The sequence below is a fragment of the Doryrhamphus excisus genome, chromosome 21, assembly GCF_030265055.1.
Source record: "Doryrhamphus excisus isolate RoL2022-K1 chromosome 21, RoL_Dexc_1.0, whole genome shotgun sequence".
Taxonomy (NCBI): Eukaryota; Metazoa; Chordata; class Actinopteri; order Syngnathiformes; family Syngnathidae; genus Doryrhamphus; species Doryrhamphus excisus.
Genome location: NC_080486.1, coordinates 535,584 through 556,946, shown reverse-complemented (window position 1 = coordinate 556,946; position 21,363 = coordinate 535,584). Strand labels below are relative to the sequence as shown.

General features: G+C 48.8%; 1 protein-coding gene across 7 annotated transcripts in view; it reads right to left on the bottom strand.

The window, feature by feature from the left end:
* Window positions 1–21,363, bottom strand: part of LOC131108418 (partitioning defective 3 homolog) — a 192,215-nt gene that overhangs the window by 107,958 nt on the left and 62,894 nt on the right. For all 7 annotated transcript variants that reach the window (XM_058059327.1, XM_058059333.1, XM_058059332.1 and 4 more), the window contains 7 exons: window positions 14,650–14,753; window positions 13,871–13,954; window positions 9,753–9,878; window positions 8,629–8,826; window positions 8,322–8,509; window positions 6,105–6,244; window positions 5,724–5,852 (listed from right to left, as the gene is read on the bottom strand). In XM_058059327.1, the coding sequence (XP_057915310.1) occupies window positions 5,724–5,852; window positions 6,105–6,244; window positions 8,322–8,509; window positions 8,629–8,826; window positions 9,753–9,878; window positions 13,871–13,954; window positions 14,650–14,753 (969 nt within the window). The remainder of the gene's footprint in view (window positions 1–5,723; window positions 5,853–6,104; window positions 6,245–8,321; window positions 8,510–8,628; window positions 8,827–9,752; window positions 9,879–13,870; window positions 13,955–14,649; window positions 14,754–21,363) is intronic.

Below are 21,363 nucleotides of genomic sequence, written 5' to 3'. Positions count from 1 at the left end.
AAAGAAGCGAGCTCAGCATCCTCTGTCCTTGCCCAGCGCCATCTTGGCTGGCTGGGCCAGGAACACTCTTTACCCGAACTGCAACCACAATGCTAACATCAGCTTACAAGGCAGGAAACCCAAGGGGAATCACAAAACTCCTTGCGGTCTGTGTCCTTTATTCACCCTAGAAGCCTCTCCTGATATTCCGGTTATGGAAGTACACTATGTAATCCTCCAAAGACCGTTACTGACTTGGAAGTTCGACTTTAATAACACAAATCATCCACAAAAGCTGTGGAATGACTGACTTTGTAGTGTGGAAAAAATGAGACCAAACGTTTCATTTTGGCTTCCATGGCGACCAGAGAAATGAATCAGCACCCCCCCCCTGAACAGCAGCCTGGTTCCATGATGATGCAATCCCAGCCGACACCCATCCTCAACCCCACGTTAAGCAACCAGAGACCCCCCCTCATTACGGCCTGCTCTTACACAACTACACCAACAAAGGAGGACAACTACTACAGATTGGTGTTCATTAGTCGAGCACCCCCCCTCACCCCCCCACTCCTTTCTCTGCTTAATTGGCCTTTTATTTGGTTTCCACACGACTTCACTCGTCACATGCGGAGGAGGAGGAAGGTGTGCCGAACAGGTGCGAGGAACAGGAGCGACTTGGAGGAGAGAAACAGACAAATGAATCACAATTAGTTCTTTTCACACCCCCGACCCCCCCCCCCCCCCCCCCCCAACTCTTTGCAGCTCAATGCCTAAAACAATTAACACTGCTGGGAACTTCTTTCCATACTTGGTCTCATTTGGTGACATAAAGGTCATTGGAAATAAATTCAAAGCGGCCAAAAGAAGTCAGCCATGGGTGTAATTGCAAAAGTGGCGCACGTGTGATAACTATTGTCGCACGGAATTCCTTCAGGCGCGGGAATATTTTCTGGTGCAGATATTAAGCCACAAAGACAAAAGAAATCCAGGATTTATTAGGTGGCTTCTGATGGGAACCCAGGAGTTGCTTTAAAGTATTCTGAACTAGTTACCATTTGTTCCGCCATGATGGGGGGGGGGGGGGTTATACTTCCTATATTAAATTAAATATAGATTAAATCAAATATAAATGGAAGGCATTCAGAAGACTCATTCAAAAACATGATATGCAGTATTCTACACCGTCAGTCGTGGTACATTGATGTGACGATAGCTTCCAGGAAGTAAAACAATCTAGCTATTGTCATTTATTTAGGTCTTATTTTCTGTTATTATGTCTACTATATTGGGTGTAAAGGTGACTATAGGGGTGTTATTCACGCCTAGAGGTCTCTAAATGTTGAAAAAATGCTTTTAGAAGATCGTAATCAGTTTTCTACACTATTCCTATGAATATATCCATCCTTCCATATCCCATTGACAAATCCGGAAGCCTCCTCTCTGCAATCCACTGATTGGTTAGATCTGAAAGCAATGAACCGCCACAAACAAGAACTTGCTGTCCTGAAAGCTCTGGTGATCCCATCAACATTAGCATGACGATAAGGAAATGTGGCTGTGATCAAGTGCTTCGTGTTTGTAAAAATATATAAAGAAATCAAATCTGGAAAGAGATGATGAAAAGATGTTTAAGTAGAAGAGCAGCTGCAAAACGACAATGCGGGCGGCCATCATGGCAGGACAAGCGAGGCTGGGAATGTATTAGCCGCGTGCAAACGGCACGTGGACTCGTTAGCATATTATGTGTTGTTGAAACTCACTGAAGCCCCTTCAGGGGGAAAGTAACTGCCGCCACAAGTGGCCGTTAACAACCTTGTTTGTCGGCACAACGCGGCCGCGCACGCTCCCGTCGTCTGCGCTGACAGCAAACATAATTACGGGAACAGCTGCTGAAAAGTGCTAAATGAAAACAGTCGGCATTGACAGGACGTGCTCGGAAAGCGTCTGGCCGGGCTGCCGTTGTCTGCCATGATGACTCTCCACTTCCGTGGCAGGGCTAAAAGGTTCATATGGCATTTATCCGAGACGTTAAAAGCATAGACCAACGGGAAGGAAGAACAAAAAACCTTACTTGTACAAAAGTTACTATTATTACTATCATACTTACTATAGTACTATCATACTCTTATAATAATCAATTATCCATAGACTTAAAATATTGTCGTTATGATAACGTTCTAATCTTCAGAAAGCTTCAGAAAGCCTTTTGTGTTTCATGGAAGATACACCAACAAATCCGAGTGACCAGCATAGAGCAGCTAAGACCAGCTAAGACCAGCTACCAGAGTGACCGGCATAGACCAGCTAAGACCAGCAACCAGAGTGACCAGCATAGACCAGCTAAGACCAGCTACCAGAGTGACCGGCATAGACCAGCTAAGACCAGCTACCAGAGTGACCAGCATAGAGCAGCTAAGACCAGCTAAGACCAGCTACCAGAGTGACCAGCATAGACCAGCTAAGACCAGCTACCAGAGTGACCAGCATAGACCAGCTAAGACCAGCTACCAGAGTGACCAGCATAGACCAGCTAAGACCAGCTACCAGAGTGACCAGCATAGACCAGCTAAGACCAGCTACCAGAGTGACCAGCATAGACCAGCTAAGACCAGCTACCAGAGTGACCAGCATAGACCAGCTAAGACCAGCTAAGACCAGCAACCAGAGTGACCAGCATAGACCAGCTAAGACCAGCATAGACCAGCACAGAAAAGGCACCTGCATTGACGACTCTGTTAGATTCCAGTCATAATTTGTCCTGCCATATTCTTCATTTCTTTTCCTATAATGAATGGAAATCTCACATCGCTCTCGTGCGTCGTCCCGTCTTGAGAGCCGGGTGTCTTACCCCCAACCTCCAACAATGTGAACGACTCCAAGATCCGTTCACGATTCATCAGCGAGACAATCACAGTGCGGCTGTTCAAGCAAAATATGGGCATTCTAAAGCGGGCCACGAGCCCGGCGCTATTGAAAGGGGTCGTTAGCTGGCTATAATTATCAGCAACAATGACATGCATTTGTCTGACGTGTCCCCGGCGTTGGCCAGCCATAAATCCATCTGTCACATCAATCAGAGGCTGGAATTAATTGTGCAATTAAGACGGTCGTTGCTTGGCAGATATAGCTCCTAATGGATCAGTGACAAGTGCGATAGCATCATAAAAAGGATTTTAATGTACTGTTTAATTGCTCTTATGTGGGGGAACACAGCCCCGCCAAGCCCTTCCTCCTCCACGGTCCACACAGTGATCAAGTGGAAAAAGAAGGGTGCTCCTGCAGGTCAGCCAATGATGGAAGAGCAAAGAGCAACAGCGGGCCCCTGACTCAGCCCCCCCCCCCCCTCATGTGGGGGCGTTCCGTGTTTTGGTTGAGCGTCTGTAAAGGAGCGTTAAAATGTCCTTGGTTGTGTATTTATTGTGATACGCTGCTATTGTGTGATGAATCGGGAGGTGAAGAAGTGGGGGGCGGGGGGCGTTCAAGAACAGAAATCCAATGTATAGATATTCATGTTGAGCTGTAATTTGGATTGGAACTTTCTGACTCCCTTTTCATATGCAACCTTTTTCAAGTCTGTCACCCTCCAGTCTTTGGGAATTAACCTTTAAATCCGTGGGGGGGGGGCAGCAAATCATTTCCCTTTCTTCTTGTAGTCTCTTGTAATCCCGCCTTAAGCGCACACTTCCACATCCTTTCTACCGCAGAGCTTTTGTCCGAGGGTTCCAGTACCGGAAAATCACGGATTGGAACCGCAACCTTTGTCTTTTTGCAAAACTCCACCGTGGAATTGAGAATAGTAATCAGAGAAAATCTATGTCGTGCAGATCTATACACGGTGCTGCAGTTACACCCCATTGTAACTTTAATACCAAGTCAGATGGAACAGCAGTCATTAATATTATTACAATATTAATATTATTCAATACCAGAATGACATTTCATTACTATTTTCATTTTCTTGATTATTTTTTATTACATCAATAAAAGTGTCGGATTAGAATAATTAAATATTGTTCTTATTATATTTTATACTGGATTCCACTGTGATCTTCACTCAGAGAGCAAAACATTTGTAAAGCTTTTGATAGCTAATATAATAATAAAGTCAAAATACACTCTAGTAATTATAAACATAGCAGAAAGATGCAATAATCCCTGTGGCTGCTCAAAGGCACGCAGGAAGCACCAAAGCACTTGAAGGAAGGGATCTCATGGCGGGATTGTGTGCACTGACATTTCACATCAGACAGCACCTGTCAATCACACACAAGCACACCTTCGAGGGTCTGCTTGCTTTGTTTGCCTCGCATTTGAAGCATAATTGCATTTTCATTGAAGACATGCCAGAAATCTCAATCACGCACACGTGCGCACACATGCACACACGTGCACACACACTGCAATTCCCCTCCGTGCTGTTCTTCCATTTTTTGCAATAACTGTCAGCAGCAAAGATTGGGCCTCCTTATCTGATTTTGGTTATGAACATACTTGCAGGGATTATTGAGATTTGTGAGGGCGTGCCGGCTAATGTGTGACAGAAAGCGAGAGAGGGAACAAAATAACACGGCTGGTGAGGCAAAGACAATCCTAATCTCCGGACTGAAGTGATGAAAAATAGAAGTCAGTCTTGGAAAAGTTGGCCAAGAGAAAACAAAGACGAGAACGATGATTTGGACCGTCTTTTCCATGACAGTCCTTCTTGAAATCCGTCATGCCCGAGGAGCCGAGAGCAGGGCCCCCACGCTCGCACGGCCACCGCGCTCGCACGGCCCCCGCGCTCGCACGGCCCCCGCGCTCGCACGGCCCCCACGCTCGGTTCCCAACAAGATTGTAGCGACTCGTTAGCGCTGGCCAAACACGCCTAGCAATCAACGGCTAACAAGGTCACTAATGAGAATACGAGTCGGTTTGACGACCTTGTTCCGACATTCGGTCGGCCACGGTCATGGAGCGCTTGGACCGCAATGTCCGAGGGGGCGAGCCTTCGCAGCGGGACGCCCCCCTTCCAACTTCCCTAATTCCAGGCAGGCTACCCGGCTGGCATCTTCCAGGCCGAGTCGAGTGAAAGGTCTGCTTTAGCAGCTCAGCAGCCAGGATGAGGATTAGCAGGGTGGGAGTGGGCTTGGCATGGGGGGGGGGGGGGGGGCTCTGGTCTGCCAAGGTGCTCTGACAAGTTCTCCTGCTGTCAGGGCCGTGGAGACCAGACCGGACGGGGGCAATCGCCTCACCATCTGGTCCGCGACAGCCAAAGTCACCCTGCGACGAGGCTGCGTGTCTGGATGCCCGAGCGTGGTCTATGGGAAATACCTGTGTGTGTGTGTGTGTGGGGGGGGGGGGGGGGGGGGGTGGGTGGGGGGGGGGGGGGGGGGGGGCATGCATACATGGAAGGGCTGAGACTTCACATCACATATGCTTCACCTTCTCAGCTGCAGAGGGATGTACTTAGAGGGGCCCTGCCCTAAAAGCCAACCTCTCAGATATCCGTATCGTCCACGTTTCAAAGGTCCAGCACTAAGTGGCAACTCCTGGAAGTTCCCCAAATATTCCAAGAGTGACATGTCAGCATCGTCAAGGCTGCTACTACATGCCGACAGCATGGATAGAAAACCACAACACCTTGATTGACATGGTATTATGAGCGGCCTCGTGCTAGTGGCTAACAATATTTACCAGACTGAAAAGGAAAGACGAGCTCATGTCTCTGAAAAGGAAGGAAAAGATGGCGGATGCGTACTGACCACTTCTCGAGGCAACAGGGGCTCCTCCTGGCGGGTCACCAACAGGTTCACGACCCCGCCCATGGGTGCGGCTCGGAGCAGCGCTACCACCTCCTCTTGGGTTTTTCCATTCAAGTCCACACCGCCGACCTGCATCACGAACCTTATTTATTCAACACAAACACTGGACACCATTGGCTGTAATTGACTGGTAAAAATCCAATTACGCTTCCATCCATCATTTATTAATCCATCATTTCAATCTGGATGCAAGCCAAAGGTGAAAGACTCATTAGATGGTGGAACCAGTCACCAAAATAAGAGCGTAATTCATGTCTGCAATAACACACACGCTCGCTTCCTGGAGAATGGAGAGGCTTGCTGGAAAATATGGCGTCCTACCTCCAGAAGACGGTCTCCCGCTTTCAGTCGGCCATCTTGGATGGCGGCCCCCCGAGGGAGGATGTTTTTGACATAAATAGGAGCGCTGCCGCCAACGGGAACGTCTCTGGAAGTAATGCTGAAGCCGAGACCTTCTGGACCTGCAAACACACCAAAGATGGTTGATGGTTCAATTCTTTCGTTGGATTTCCATCTTGTGAGTCATGACGAGGAAAAGGGGTAGGATGACTCCTTTTCACGTGATGCTCCTTAACGGAACTTCAATGCATGTCGGAAACAGTCCAGGTTCCAGTCCAGGCTCCAGTGATGTTGGCTGTCCAGGATGATCCCACACTAACACCGGAGTCTGAGAACCGGGTCTTCACAGTTCAAGCTGGTGACCTTTAAGGTTCAGCCGATGAATATGAATGGCGGGTCTCGGGTCAAACGGCGAAATACAACAACAGACCAATAAGCCGCGCCGTGACTTGACCTTTTCCACTGAGTGACGGAATTTGAATTTGTCAGATAAAATGAAAGAAAGAAACGTTCAAATGTCAGCCGAGTATTTCTAATTATGTTCCGTTTCTTTCCGCTATAAGTCGAACCGGATATATGATGTTCTCAAGCTTTTTTAGCTTAGCTTTGTAGTTATTTATTATTTTTTATAGTTTCTCATGCAACTCTTGTGTTGCATCCCATAATGAATACATTGTTCTTTGATGGCAGATTGTCAAGTGATGACATAAACTACATTATTTCCTCTCTTGTTTTTTTCATGCAATAAAAGACGCTACTGGTCTGCAATCTGTAAATCTGTCAATCCTGAAGACCTGAGGAGTTCTTGCTGGTCACTAACCAGGAAGAACAACATTCCATATATTTTCGCCAAGAGTCCAGGATTCATTTCTTTGTCGTCCAGAAGATCTCCAGCTTTCCAGTAAAGCCGTTTGTTGACAGACATCTTAGTAAATATTCCATAGCAGCAACATAATGCTCCTAAATGAGTAATTAGGTTTTGAGAGACAGATGCAAGCCCGCCTTATCCGTCCGTCTGCGTTCCCAGCAGCGGAGCGTCAAATCACGTCACGCGGTTTCAGGGGGGGCTTTCTCCGACGCCGACAACGCTGATTAGTATTCACGCCCAAGTAGCTGCTCATCTCCCAGCGCCGTCAGTCCCTCTGATAGCCCATCATGACCCAGTTTCCCCACTTTGTCTCCCTTGCAGTCTGTCCAGCTGTCACCGCTCGGCTGACAGTGATTGGCTTGATGAAGACGAAGCACAAAGAGAGCCGAGCGCGGCTGGAAACTTTTTTTAAGGCTTCAGCGCCCAAACAAACACGTTCAAAGAGATTGCTTAGAGAGTCAAAAAGTTGAGCAAAGTTGAGGGATGCTGGTGAGCTTCCGACATCGCCTCCATCCCGTCAAGCAGACAGAAATGGGTCGTGATGGAGAACGTTCCGTGCGTCAAGTCGCTCCTCCTGAATGGCGCTTTTTCATCAAATGGTAGATAGAGTGTCACGCGTGCTGCCATTCCGACCCTTCCTTGGAGATTATCCAAAATGGTACAAAGTACAACACCCGCTAATGAACGACGGAGCCCTCAGACCGGCGCCTGAGAAGTGGGTTCAAACTCCTGCCCGGTGCAAGATCCCATCCTTGATGGCCTCCAAGAAGCCAGCAGGACTTGTCTCATGCTGCATGTTAGCATCGCTAGCATTTGATCAATCAGTAAGGCAATTAAACAGTATCACATAACGGTGCCTTGCTCAAGGTGACAATGTAGGCTCCAGGAGGGTGTTGGTAGACCCTGCATCAGAGCCCAAAGTGGACCATCAAGGAGGAGAGGAGTTGGGCTCGTCTTGATTGGCTGCCAGCCCCCACAGAGCCGAGCTCGTGAAGAAGCTTTCTGCATCCTAATGAGAAAGTGTCAGCTTTTCTTTTTTTTCCACACTTTTTTCCAAGACTTCCTTTGTTGGACGTCTATTTCCTGTCTGAGGTCGTCAGCATAGCAGAAAATCCGAAATGGGAAAATGGTCTCCCCTCAACACTTTGATAGTCGCTTCATTCGTCAGTCGGTGCACCCAGGAGGCCTGAGGCATCTTTTCCAAAGATACCCCAACATCTTCAAGGGGCACCGAGGATGGAACCAGCAACCACTCCACGGCCTTCATAGTCAGCTATATTCATATATATTCATATAAATACATATATGGGTAAAATGATGTTGCTGGTTACCTTTCTTCAGCTGGATGGTGAACGTGCGTCCTCTGCCTTTAACGTAGGAGCTGTTGGACGGGGTGGTGCTGATCCTGCGCTGCAGGGAGGGTGAGGAGGTGGAGGAGGTGCTGGACACCAGCGACGGGGGCAGCGTGGCGTATCTCCGTCGTGGCTCTGGAGTGCTTCCTGCCAGTGAGCCCTGTTGACTACAACAGGCGGGCAAATGGGTCAACAAGCAGCGCAGGAAGTCCTGGTGTTACGAGTAAGAACTTCCTGTATGTACAAAAAAGCAGCTCATCAGCATCTACATAGTGCTGGCACTAACCTGGAGGACGGCCCCCCCGTCAGGCTGCTCCGGTCTCCTGAATGCAGGGAGTCTTGACTAAAGCGGACCCTGCCGGACTGAGGCGAGCTGAGCTCACTCTTGCCCGCAAGCAGTTGGTACTGTTTCTTCATGGCGGCCGGGACCACGTGGAAGAGGATGACGGAGGAGCTCATCGCCTGCCTGAAAATGTTCTGAGCTCTGCAGTTGGGGTGGGGGTGGGGGGGTGACGTGGACAGAAATGCAGATAAGAGAGCGGTAGAGCTACACCAAAATCTGGGTTCTTGGTTCCAGGGTAAAACCAGGGGGGTCCAAAGAACCGCCCACATTGGAAAAGTATTGAAGTAGAAACCTACAGAGAAAGCAGCTGGAATTGGACCTGAATAAAAAGTCAAAAACCTTTAATGATGAAAAAGTTGTCATTTTACGAGAATAATGTCCGACATAACCGCCATTATGGGCGAGACTGGGATGAATAAGCAAGACGCTGATGATGAACCATGAACCATACAGCAGCGGTGATTTCCACGTTTTTGCACACGAGTCATACACACGTATCCAAACAAGCTAAGTCTTAGCTACAGAACACTTTATCAGGTGTTCCAGTAGCACTTAGCATATATATTGGCTGGCCGGTAGCGAGTCACGGGGGGGGCGAGGGGGGGTCCCACATCAGGACTATCACGCTGCTTCTCCCTCAATGTCACGGCGAAGACGACTCCGCCACAGAAGGCAGCACTTCACTCACACTCCAACACAGACGTCCCTCCCCTTTTTCTTCACATGCAAATGTGGCGCCGCCCCGCCAGCGGGGGTAATGCTGGTCTGGTAAATAGCGTCTATACATGTGTTGGTGTTTCCGTGTGTGCCGGCATCACTTCAGTAATCAGCCGCCACCTCAGCCTGATTGAAGGGCAAATTAGCCCATGAATGCGTCAGTCGGATGAAAGCATCCAAATATTTACCCACACAAAACCATCGGCTGGGGGGCCTTTAAGATCGCTTTAAATGGCTGCCAAGCGGGGGTCCCCATCAAGGCGGTACCACGCACAAATACAGCAGGGATGGCATATGACTCGACAGGAAGAGGAGAGAAGGCAGCATCATTTCAAAATAAAAGGGCTTACTGTTCGAAGCGGAGGTTGCGTATATCTCCCTGGTTTATCCGGACAATACAATCGTTCTCCTGGAAGAGACGCTCCTGCTCCGCCTTGCCCCCGCGCTCCAGACGCTTGACGAGCAGACCCTGAGTCCTGGAAAGGAATCATTTCCATGTGGGAATTTGTAAGACAGACATAAGATAATGATTTATACGATGATCATTCTTTCATTAAAGACTTCCCCAAAGTTTACTCTTCCAGCGTGTGACCTGGAAAAACACGCCGCTGCTGACTAAACGTTAATCCTCGGCCCATCCCTGCACACCCACACCGTCTGCAGGCCTGGCGGGATCCGTGAGGCAAAGCAACACCTCAAAGAGATCATCTCAAGGCTTCTGAGGGAATTGTGTATTTGCCATCACCGCAGCTTAAGATGAGCTGCTGATGGTGTAGTAAATACCCGAGCGCCACGCCTGTGCCATCTCAGCAATCCCTTTAGGAAAAGACATCCTTCACTTCTGCATATCAGCCCCGAATACAACATCAGTGAGCTCATGCCGAAAGATCCGATCAACAAAGTCGGTCTCAGCCACCAAACACGCCGTCGCTTTTCTGCAGAACAGCAAACTTTTGGAAACATTTTAAAAATAACCATTTAAAAAGACAAAAACTGGCACCTGGCGACGTAACGCTGCTTGGCTATCCCCGTCGCTTTGTTCAAGGATATGACCTTTGACCTTAATGATGGTCACGACAGTCAGGCCAAAGGTGCCGCCAACATGGGTGGGGGTTTCTCCTTCCTCTGGAGTTTTTAATGATCTTTTTTCATTCCTTGGTACATTTCAGAATAAGAGCGTGTTTCATGCTTGGAAGACGTAGTCAATGGAGACGTTATCCACGCCAGACGACGCGGCTGCGTGTGCTGTAACCAGTTCTCCCTTTGGTTTTAATTCACAGGAGAACGTTCATGACCACCAAACTTCATAACCCGAGACCAGCAGGAAGTACGGACATGAACGCTACCTGTCAAAAGAGGACGTGTATTTCATGTATATTTAAAAATGCATTCACGCCATAGAATAAATATTCCCGTTTTGACTTGGTTAGTGACGGCATCCCAAGCATTGGCTTTCACTTCCTGAGGGCACGCTACTTTGCGCTTTGAAGATACGGCTTCACCGGCTTACCGTCTCCTAAACAAGCGCCGGTCTACCAGGCGACCCGTTCATGCAAACGTCAGGGCAGGTTTAGCATCTGGGCCAAACAAAGCAGCCACTCCTGGAACATTGTCTTAATTGGCTCCATCATGTGGACGTCCACGCCGGCGCGGCACGCTCATCCCGGCCGCCCGATGGGGGTAAGCGGCGACATTAAGGCAAATGAGGATGAAGAACGGCCCTTTGAAGGTCCTCTCGGTTGGAGCCGCGTTGCCGGGTCGTCTTAACTGTGTTGAACATAAGAGTAATTGCCTGCGCCTCGCAGGAAGACATGATTGCCCCTCATCCGGATAAACAAAGTGTTGCTACATGCAAATGACAGCCCGGCACACCTTAATGACTCCACCAGGACCAAAGACGAGAGCTCCATCCTTGATCAGGGTTCTTACTGTGTGCTGTACTTTTTCAGAGACGATCAGCCACCAAACGTTGCCGTGATGCTTCTAATGCCCACTCCTGTCTCCCACTTAACCAGGGGAGGTCCATCCAAATGAGATTCAAGGCAGCCTGCTACTTGGTGAATTGATCAGATGCGGCGGCACGGGGACGTTGCAATTAGGAAATTATCTGCAGACTCTGAGGGAAAGGAAGTCGTTTTTCCATGAAAAACAGCACGCCGCTGCAGCGCCGCTCCATCTTGTGGACGCCCAGAAATGATCTCAAGTAGGCCACCTGGTCCCATCTTCTGCCTTTAATCAAATAATAATCCAATCAGGATCTATTTATGCACACCAATTATGTCGGCGGTTTGTTTACAAGTCCAAGTGGCCATGGAATGAGCGCTTCATTAGGCACAGAATGCATCTGCCTGTGTTTGCGTGTGCAGCATCCTCAGGTATGGATGTGGCGGTTATGGCGTGTTCCTTGGCTAGTACAACGTCTACATCCACGCCTTGCATGCACGTACGCATGCCAGCTAGCATGTTGCCGTGACCGAGCCAATGCACGACTTTGACTTGAGGTCACCGCATGGCAGCAGAATGGAGGCTGGCCTGCGTGTTCTTGATGTCTGACCCGTGTGACGCTGGTCTAGACACCAATGACGCGGCTCTAGTCAGCCTAGAAGCCTCCTTCGCTTGCACATCAAGTGGAACCTGGCCGGGCAAGGCCATTGGCATCATCCCATGGACCAAAGTCATCATGGCTAACTGAGCTATTAGTGCTCATCATGGATTAGGAAGGGCGGCACGGTGGTCTAGGGGTTAGCGCACAGACCTCACAGCTAGGAGACCAGGGTTCACTTCCACCCTCGGCCATCTCTGTGTGGAGTTTGCATGTTCTCCCCGTGCATGCGTGGGTTTTCTCCGGGTACTCCGGTTTCCTCCCACATTCCAAAAACATGCTAGGTTAATTGGCCACTCCAAATTGTCCATAGGTATGAATGTGAGTGTGAATGGTTGTTTGTCTATATGTGCCCTGGGATTGGCTGGCGACCAGTCTAGGGTGTACCCCCGCGACCCTCGTGAGGAAAAGCGGTAGAAAATGAATGAATGAATGAATGTATTAGGAAGGGGATGTAGTACTACAATGTACTACTGTTATATTATTCTAATTAGTCATATTATTATTATTGTTGTCTTTCTTTCTTATGACAGACTGAGTCGTAGTACTAGTACTAGGTGTACTGGTAGTAGTTGTAGTAGGGCCTTAACATGCATGATATCGTGTTGGGCTGTATTTGATTCCTATGATATGAACAAATCTACCAATACGCAGTACACAGAGTACTGCATATCCTGTAAAACATGAACATCATTCAAGGTGTCGCAGCCGCCGAGGGCAGCAAAGACGTGAGGTCAAAGTTAAATTTAGCTTCTCAACACCTGCTTATGAGCGGGGGGGGGGGGGGGGGGGGTGAGTGGCCCCCACAGAAATGACAGGCGGCAATCTTCATGACAGCCACGCCTCCCCACCTCAAATGTCATCCCACTTCATCTCCTTGCTCCGGCTTTCCAACTCATTTCCTGGCCCAGCTGAGTCGTCACATTCACCTTGGTGCCGCGTCTTGGCGAGCGGCGTTATGGGCGAGCTTTTAGTTTGATTACATTTGGCTACGCCCCCCCCCCTTTATCTTTCCGCTGGAGCAACCATGAACTTGGATATACTGCTCCTCCTGTCCTCCGTCAGCGCATTGCTTTAAAAAGCTGCGTCACCTTCAAGGCGGAGCACACATGAGGATTGGAAGGTTAGGAAAAAAACATGGCGGGGGCACCAGTGGGGGGGGGGGGGTCTGCAGCGGGACTTTATTCTTGAACCGATGTGGATTCCTGAGTAGCAGGAAGCTCCCATTTGGCGCCAACTACATGATGCAGTATCATTTTGTTTTCCATGCTGATACAGATATCTATAACGATTTCTTGATATCTACTTTTTAAAGTTCAGATTGAACGTAAGACGGACTGGAGGACATGAGGATGTGACCACGTGTACCTGTTGATGAGTCCCAATGAAATATCACCACATGACTGCTACCAGGAGATATGGAGGGGGAGGTGAAGGTGTACTGTATTCAGGCACAGGAGCCGAGCAGCCGGCATGACGCTACGGAGATCTTTGGCAAACCTTGGCAGTTGTGATCGCGTTTCGGCCATCATCATCATCATCATCATCATCATGGCACGCGGAAGTGAACATGGGGACATTCCAACAGGCCGTTCATGTCAGTCACAGGCAGGAGGAAAAAGGAGTGCTTGATTTGCTCACCTCTACAGTACGGGCAGTCTCGCCTCCTTGGAGCTATTCTCGTGTTATCAGGTTTATCGTTACGTCATGACAGGTCCCTGATATCGAACGTCCACCACAACATAAACCTTTAAAAACTGTACCGTCAGGAGTAAAACCCCTTGAATGTGTTCCCAAATTGTGGAATCAGGCATTTGATTGACAGGAGCTGAAAGCAAGATTTGCTGCGTATGATAAGATTTTTACCTGACATCCTGCGAACTGAAAGGCACGACGTGGATCCCCAGGGGCCCGCCTTTATTGGACACCTCCACGGGCTGCAGCATCGCTCTGCAGGATGATGATGATGGATGGTGGGGAGAAGAGGGAATATGGGGAGGAGACGTGCATCAATTAAAAATAACTTGAACGTCACGCCGTAGAAAAGAAGAAGGACGGCGTCAACATGATGGATGGCATTTCTGGAAGGGGGGTGCTGGGGGGGGTCAAAGCTGGCTGCTTGTGTCGTCCGTTACTAAAGTAACGCTGGTTGACCTCAGGGTCAATTGAGGACCCAAACGAAGATTCCAATTAAGTGATTAACATCAGATTGTTGTGCTCAAAGAAATCAGATTAATTGAAAAGTGTGACAATCGGAAGAGGAGGAGAAGGAAGAGGAGAAGGAGGAGGAGATTTATGGAGATAAAGACAGGACCACAAATTAACACAAGTGAGCACACAATCCAAAGCATGCAAAAAAAGTAGTTTCGCTTATACACCGGGAATTACGGTAATTGGTTCCAGACCCAACCAGGATATTTGAATTTCCGCCAAGTAAGATTCCTTTTTTAGGAATGGAATATTTTTGCATAGAAAACCTGTTTATGACCTTCCCAATACAGTTTAAACATATTAGAGCCCTCCACAGATGATATAACACCCCTATAGTCACCTTTACACTTATTCCCCAACATAGCAGACATGAGAGAAAATTCCACGGTAAACGTCTTCTGGTGCCGGGGACGCTACGCTAGGCGGCTACTCACTCCAGACGTAACACCGGCGAATGGTCCAACGAGGAGTCGGCTCTTCCCACTGGCTCTATCCGCTCGATTCTTTGTTCACGTTTTCGTCTCTCCTCTTCCTCCTCCTAGAAACAAGAGCAATAGTAAAGGAGTACGTCACACAACGGATGTCTTTGTCTGGGAAAAACAGGAAGGAAGCGTCCAGACTTCGCCGCCGTGTCAGGATTGCCGCTTGGCAGCGTTTTTCCCTCCACTGGCTTCTAACTCAATTATGTGGCGGAACAAGCAAGTAACAAGCTGGAGGAGATGCTTGCAGGGAGGGAGACGTTTAATAAGCCACAACAATTGGACTTGATCACGTGCGCTCATGGAAAAGTAGGGCAGGTGCTCAACAAGTGGCACGCACACCCAACACTCCATTTTGTTTCAGGTTGACTGAGTAAAAGAAAGCCATGGACGTGCTGGAGCGTGTCAGCGTTCACTAAGCGGACGCGGTCTCACCTCGGGAGCCTTCGCTTTGCGTCTGCTATTTCACCTTCACCCCCCCCCCACCAACCCCCCCTCCGTTTCTCACTCAAATGTCAAACACATCTTTAAAAAAAGAAATAAATAAAAGTCTTGTGGCTTTCAGAGGTCTTTATGGAAATGGTTTGACCCTTTTTAGAGGCAAGGGTATCTTTGGTGACCCCTATTTATTTCTTAGAGCGCCCCCCCACCCTACCTGCCGGACGCCCCCCCTCAGCATCCAGCACGGAAAGGAATCAGCCAACAGCAGACTTGCCTTTCATGATGTGGCCCTTGTGGGGCCATCATTCACAAGCTTCTTAGAAAGACCCCCGAGGGGTGGGGACAAAGGACGTGGCCCCCTGTGGGAATCCATCAATATGGACGTTTATGCAATGATAAACTGGAGAAATAATTCCACCTCGGTTTCCGTATTCATTTCCTCCAAAAGGTCAGATGAAAAGCAAAGCAATGTTCCTCCTGGGAAACCACGGAAATCCAACAAATCCGTCCCAGAAACCCAAAGCGTTCCTGACAGAAGACATCCATGGAGAATCATTATGTTCCATAATGTCCATAATGTTCCATAATTGGAAATGAGGAAGGAAACATCACTGAGCGATACACAATTGTGGTGTGGAAATTGAAAGCAGCGAAATGCAACAAAATGGGGAGCAATGAAGCATTCAGGCACGTTCACAGGTCACATGGTATGACCAGTACTACATATTCTTACACGTTGGCAGGTCTGCACCAACATTGAGGTCCTTCCTGCCTTCCTGCCAATTGAGAAGCAGTGGGCAACCCGAACCCAGACCCTCGGGTGTTCAGGTTGCGATCTATGCGGGTGTCACCTGCTCGACCTGCTGGGGCGGAGCCTGGAAATATGGAGTTTGTGGATTCTGAAGAAGTATGAAATGTTCCAAAGTGGGTGTGACCCACCAGGATGGAGGAACTTTTCCGACTGTTGACCAAGCCAGGCTATCTGACTGTCATTAAAAACTATTCAGGTGAAGGTCGGCCATTCCTCACTGAACACCGATTCACAAGACGGTGCGTTTGAGTGAAGCTTGGGCAAATGAACCTCCATAAAGAATTCATCCTGCTGCAAGTGTATGAATACGATGTATAATTTCACAGCAGAGCTTTGGGCACAATCCCTCCGTGACTCGAGGCTGAAGGTGAAGCCCCCCCCGCCATCGACTGCCAAGAGCGCACCGCGGCGGTCCGAGCGACAAGGAGAGCGAAAATGGCTAAATACACGTTTCACCTCTCTCTCCTTCAACTCTCCCTCACCCCGCCTGCCTTGCTTTGTCTTGCTGTTATTCCGGGCATCTCCTTGGCTCGGCCTCCATTTCTACCTTCCCTTGAGTGCTTTTAGCGCCCCGATGATCCCATGGTAACCGGCGCCGTGCGGGAAAACAACAAGGCTTTTTCTGCTTCCTGTGGCACTCACTCGTTTGCCCTTCTCCCTGCCCCCCGTAAAGCCTCATCCTATCCTCCCCGGCAACCTCCTTCATCCAACAGAGCCGGGAGGGATCAGAGCTCCGTACTGGGCCCTCATAAGAATCTGGCAGGTCTGTGACATTGGGAAGGGTTGCAGCATCAAGGGTGAGAAAGAGAGAAAGCCGCAAAGTGCAAAGTCTTGTTATCTTCAAATGGGCTGGCAGGTTAGAAAGCTGAGAGCTGGGGGGGGGGGGGGGGGGGGGGGGGGGGGGGCAGCTGTCTGGTCTGGATGAGGCATGTATAATAAAGTCCACTGCTGGAGGGGGCAGGGATAGAGTGTGTGTTGAGGAGCTGTCACCCCCCATCAGCTAGTGTGCCAAAGGAAACCCACTGTAAGGGTGTGTGTGTTGTGTGTGTGTGTGTGTTGTGTGTGTGTGTGTGTGTGTTGTGCTATTAGCCATGGCCGAGTACAACATGTCACTGTTAGGGGACGAAGGAGAGGAGGAGGAAGAGGAGGAGGAGGAAGGGACTCCCTCCTGAGCCCATCTTTGGCATCAACAGCTTAACAAGGAGAGGGTGAAAGGTCACGGCGCACAGCGAGTTTCTTGCCACCCCCCCCCCTGTAAGGCTGAGGTCCACATACGCCTAAGTGACAGCTTCATGTGTTGAACGCCCCCCGCCCCCCCACTCAGACCACTGTGTTCCTCTGGAACAATGGGGGCCAGAGAGCAGGGTGTCTGGAAGGGAGAAAGGCTGCTTTCACCGCATGGAAAAACAACAGGAAGTCAGCAGTTTAGCCAAAGCGTTGGCTTGGCGACATGTTTACAAGGACGGCCTGCACCGCCACCTTGATAGGACACGTTGAAAGTACCACTTTCATGGTGGGACCTGACATTGGGGTCACATGGAAACAAACAATAACCACGAGAAAAAAAGAATAGATAAGCGATACGAGACGTGAAGGAGCCTACATGAGTTCTGCAATTAGAATAAAGACTGAAAAACAGAAACCACTCCAACGGACTTCAGACGCCGTAGACCAGCAGCCCGTAATGACTTTTCATCGTCCTGCTTTAACGCCACATTGCACACGTACGTAAGGAACGTTTGTTCCTGGAATACTTTCTGATTGTGTTTCATTGAATTTTCCCAAAGTGGAATATTTTACTCAAAGGAAATATTTGGCAGTTAGAGCATAGACAACCTCTACACTTGAACATGATTAGAGCCCTCTAGACACGAAATAGCACCCCTATAGTCACCTTGAAACTTCTATTACACAATGTAGTAGGCACAGGAGAAAATAGGATGTGTTCCGGTGCCAGGGAACCAAGTGTACGAACAAACAGGAAGTGTCGTTAGGGGTTCAGAGTTGACTTCCAGCTTAGTTTTTACTTTCAGGGATTATTGTGCCTTAAAGATGCATACTTTTGAGGAAGAATAGGCCATATTATTTATAGTGGTAAGTTTTTGGCTTCATAAGTTTAGAACAAATAAATGAGGCAAACTGGCTAGCTCGCCAGCTAGCAGCCGTCCTAGCATAAGAGTTGTGCAATGTAGCAAGGAACAATAAAAATAAGGAATAATAAGGAATAATAAAAAGGTAAAGGTGACTGTAGGGGTGTTATGTCATGGCTGCAGGGCTCTAATGTTAAAACCCTGTTTAGAAAGTCAGACAGGTTTTCTATGCTGTTCTATTTATTATCCTGGGTACCCTGGCTCTCACCAGCTGGGATAGGCTCCAGCATAGTCCAATCACCCATTCATCCATTCCTATTTCATCACATTCATTCCAGTAGAATGGTAGAGCATCCTTATTTTGCTCAAGTGTCAATTATTGCAAGTCTGCCTTGCATCCTAATATCTTCACACCTTACTTCCTTTTCACACAGGAAGAGAACAAAGTGAAATGACGAAAGTGTCAACATGCAGAAGTTGGTGCAAATGAATTGCAAGTAGAGATGGAGAAGTGGGAGGGTTCAATCCCCTCTGCTTCTTCCTAACCAACCAATGGATGGTGTGATCTGACGCAACATGAAACCAAGAAGTATGTTTTCCAAGTCCAACAATAGATGGAGGCGTGTTCTCCAGTTCGTAGCGCGTCTCCCCAGCTGGGTCAGCTATGTACGCTAGCGTGTACCCAGGAGCGTACTGCCATTACAGGCAATTTGGCTCCCAACGCGGCCTCCGTGATTCGGTTAAGACGTGATTGCTGCAGCCGACGACCGAGCCCCGCCCCTTTGGCCACGACTTAACCCTTCCTGCACCGCCGGCTCGCCGTGCCGCGCCGCCATTAAAGCGAGTAATATGTCACGGGAACTGAGATCATGAGACACTAATTTGCATTTACGCTGGAGAAGACAGAACCTTATACAAGATGGAACCTGATCTGCGGATGACATCACAACCTATTTACCCAAACCCCAAGGTCCTCAATAGAACCTAATGGCCGACATTAACAAGGAAAAAAGCTGTTTCTGTCTGCTTCAATTATTATCACATAACAGGCAGTGGTTGGTGACCATGGCAATGGCTGCTGATCTGGCAACCTGCTTTTTGACAAAGCCAGTCATCAATCATGAATAATAATAATAATAATAATAATATGAAGGGTTGCATCTGTGAGCCAGCAAAGCCGAGTCACCTTCAGCAGATGATCACAGGGTCCCAAGCAATCATCCTTCATCCTTCCTTCTCATCAAAAGGTTGACTTGTCACCAAGATGTGATGTTAACGTTTGCTCCATACAACAGTTGAAATAAAGCATGTTGTTGTGAATACATTTCAGTTTCTGCTTCTGCACACCAGAAATGAAAGTGTGCTTGCGTTTGATGTGCAAGAAAGCTCCTGGCTTGTAAACGTCCCGACCAGGATTGACTTGAGGCAAACGGCAGACAGGTTCCTAATGCAGTTAGGCTAATGAAATCAGATGTGGGCTTGCATTTTGTCCACGTCGGGGAAGCCAATCGTGGCTTGTAGATGGACGAGGGGGGGGGGTTTAAAGGATGTACAACAGCGCTTATTGAAAATTTATGAAAAGACATCCTACCTTCCTCCCTGGTGGTCCCTCATCCACAATGAGTTCTGTTTTATACAGCAGGTCTGGAGCCATCCATCAATGCCGCCGTGATCTGGCCTTTGCCTACTGTATTGTTCAACTGCACTTCCATTGAATTAGGCCGGCTAATGACGGCTTAAATCAATCACCTGCTCAATGAGAAGAACCCACAACAGGCCGAGAGGACCAGGATCGGTCACAAACCTCATCAATAACCGCAGCACCGGACCCGACTGCTCTTGGACTCGGGAGAAGTTGTGCCTGAATAGTGGAGTTATTAGTTATTATGGAGTTATTATCAGAGGCTTTTGTCCGAGCACGCCTTGGTTTTGGAATAAATAACGGGAATAAAGCAGAAGTGAATTAACATTCAAATAGGACTTGGCAGGCGTATCTACAACTTTCTGGTGCAGACAAGAACACGTCAAAGGGGATATTATCGTCTTCTCCACCTGACGTGTGATGGCTGATCAGAAGAGATAATCCTGTGATGGTGGGGGCGGGGGCGGGGGCTGTGGAGCGGGCGGCCCCCCATCTGAATCGCAGTGCATTAAGAAGGGGCTTGGTGGTTCTTCTCCGATTCATCATCATTTTCAGCTTATTAAGTGGGAGGCCAGTCTGCTTCCCACTGCGTGGAATGTGGAATCCATCTTTTATCCTGTGAAGGTCAGTGAAGGTCAGTGAGCGTCAGTGATGTTCATTTCCCTGAGAGCGTCCAATATCTGGATACGGACTGTGATGGAACACATTTTTTTCTTCCCCGCGCCAACAGGAAGTAGAATGGGGACCACACCGTGGCGACTCGTCACGGCGGCTGCAGGGTTTTGACGGAAGACGAAGGAGATGCTGAAGTATGAATTATTGAGCAGCCAGTAAAGCGCTGGTACACAGCTGAGCTGGTGATTACGGGGCTCAACAGTCTATTGGCCGGATCAATGTTTGCTGTCGTGTTGGAATAATGGAAGCTAGGGGGATCAAGGTGGCGCTGATGGCGGGGGTCATTCCATTTGGGCTTTAATTGGAAGCTGAGACGCTGGGATGAGGGAGGAACACAAAGTCATTTGGCCGGGTCCGTTTCCACAGCCAGCTAAAAGAAGAGATGTGTCGGGAAATGAGCGTCCCGGTAGGACTGCTAATGAAGAGAAGTCCCAAAAGCCTCTGACAATCTCGTCGGCTGAAGTGAGGGACTGCCGTGGATCAGGTCTTCCAGGTGAGAGAATGCCAATGCTTCCTGTCAGGCCATCATCTGCCTCCCTGATGAAATACACCTGGTTTGCCCGTCGGCATCCGGCGGTGACCAGCGTTGTTCTGCAGGCCAATGAAATGGCTCGATTTGGGGAGGCCGTTCCATCCACTTAACGCTGGCCGGGCCTCGTTATGTTTCTCCTGCACCTTAAAAGCATCACTCCACAGGAAGTGAGGACAGCATATTGTGCTGATGGAGCGTGCTGTGTCAGGGCGGACGCATCTGACCCACTGTGGAGTGTGGAATTGGTTGGAATAATAAGTCCAAGAGTAGGAGAAAGGACAAAGATGTGCTCTACCACCTTTGATCACTCTACCAAATAAGAACTGTTTTGCTCACCGCTGTCCATGTGGCTTTGCCCCCCCCCCCCACTTCATTCCCTGAAGTCATTATTGTCTGGAGCTGAGGTGCCTCTTTTCTCCCAGTGATCTGCGGGTAATGAGCTGGCACCCCCTGTTCAATTATTCTCATTGAGAAAGTG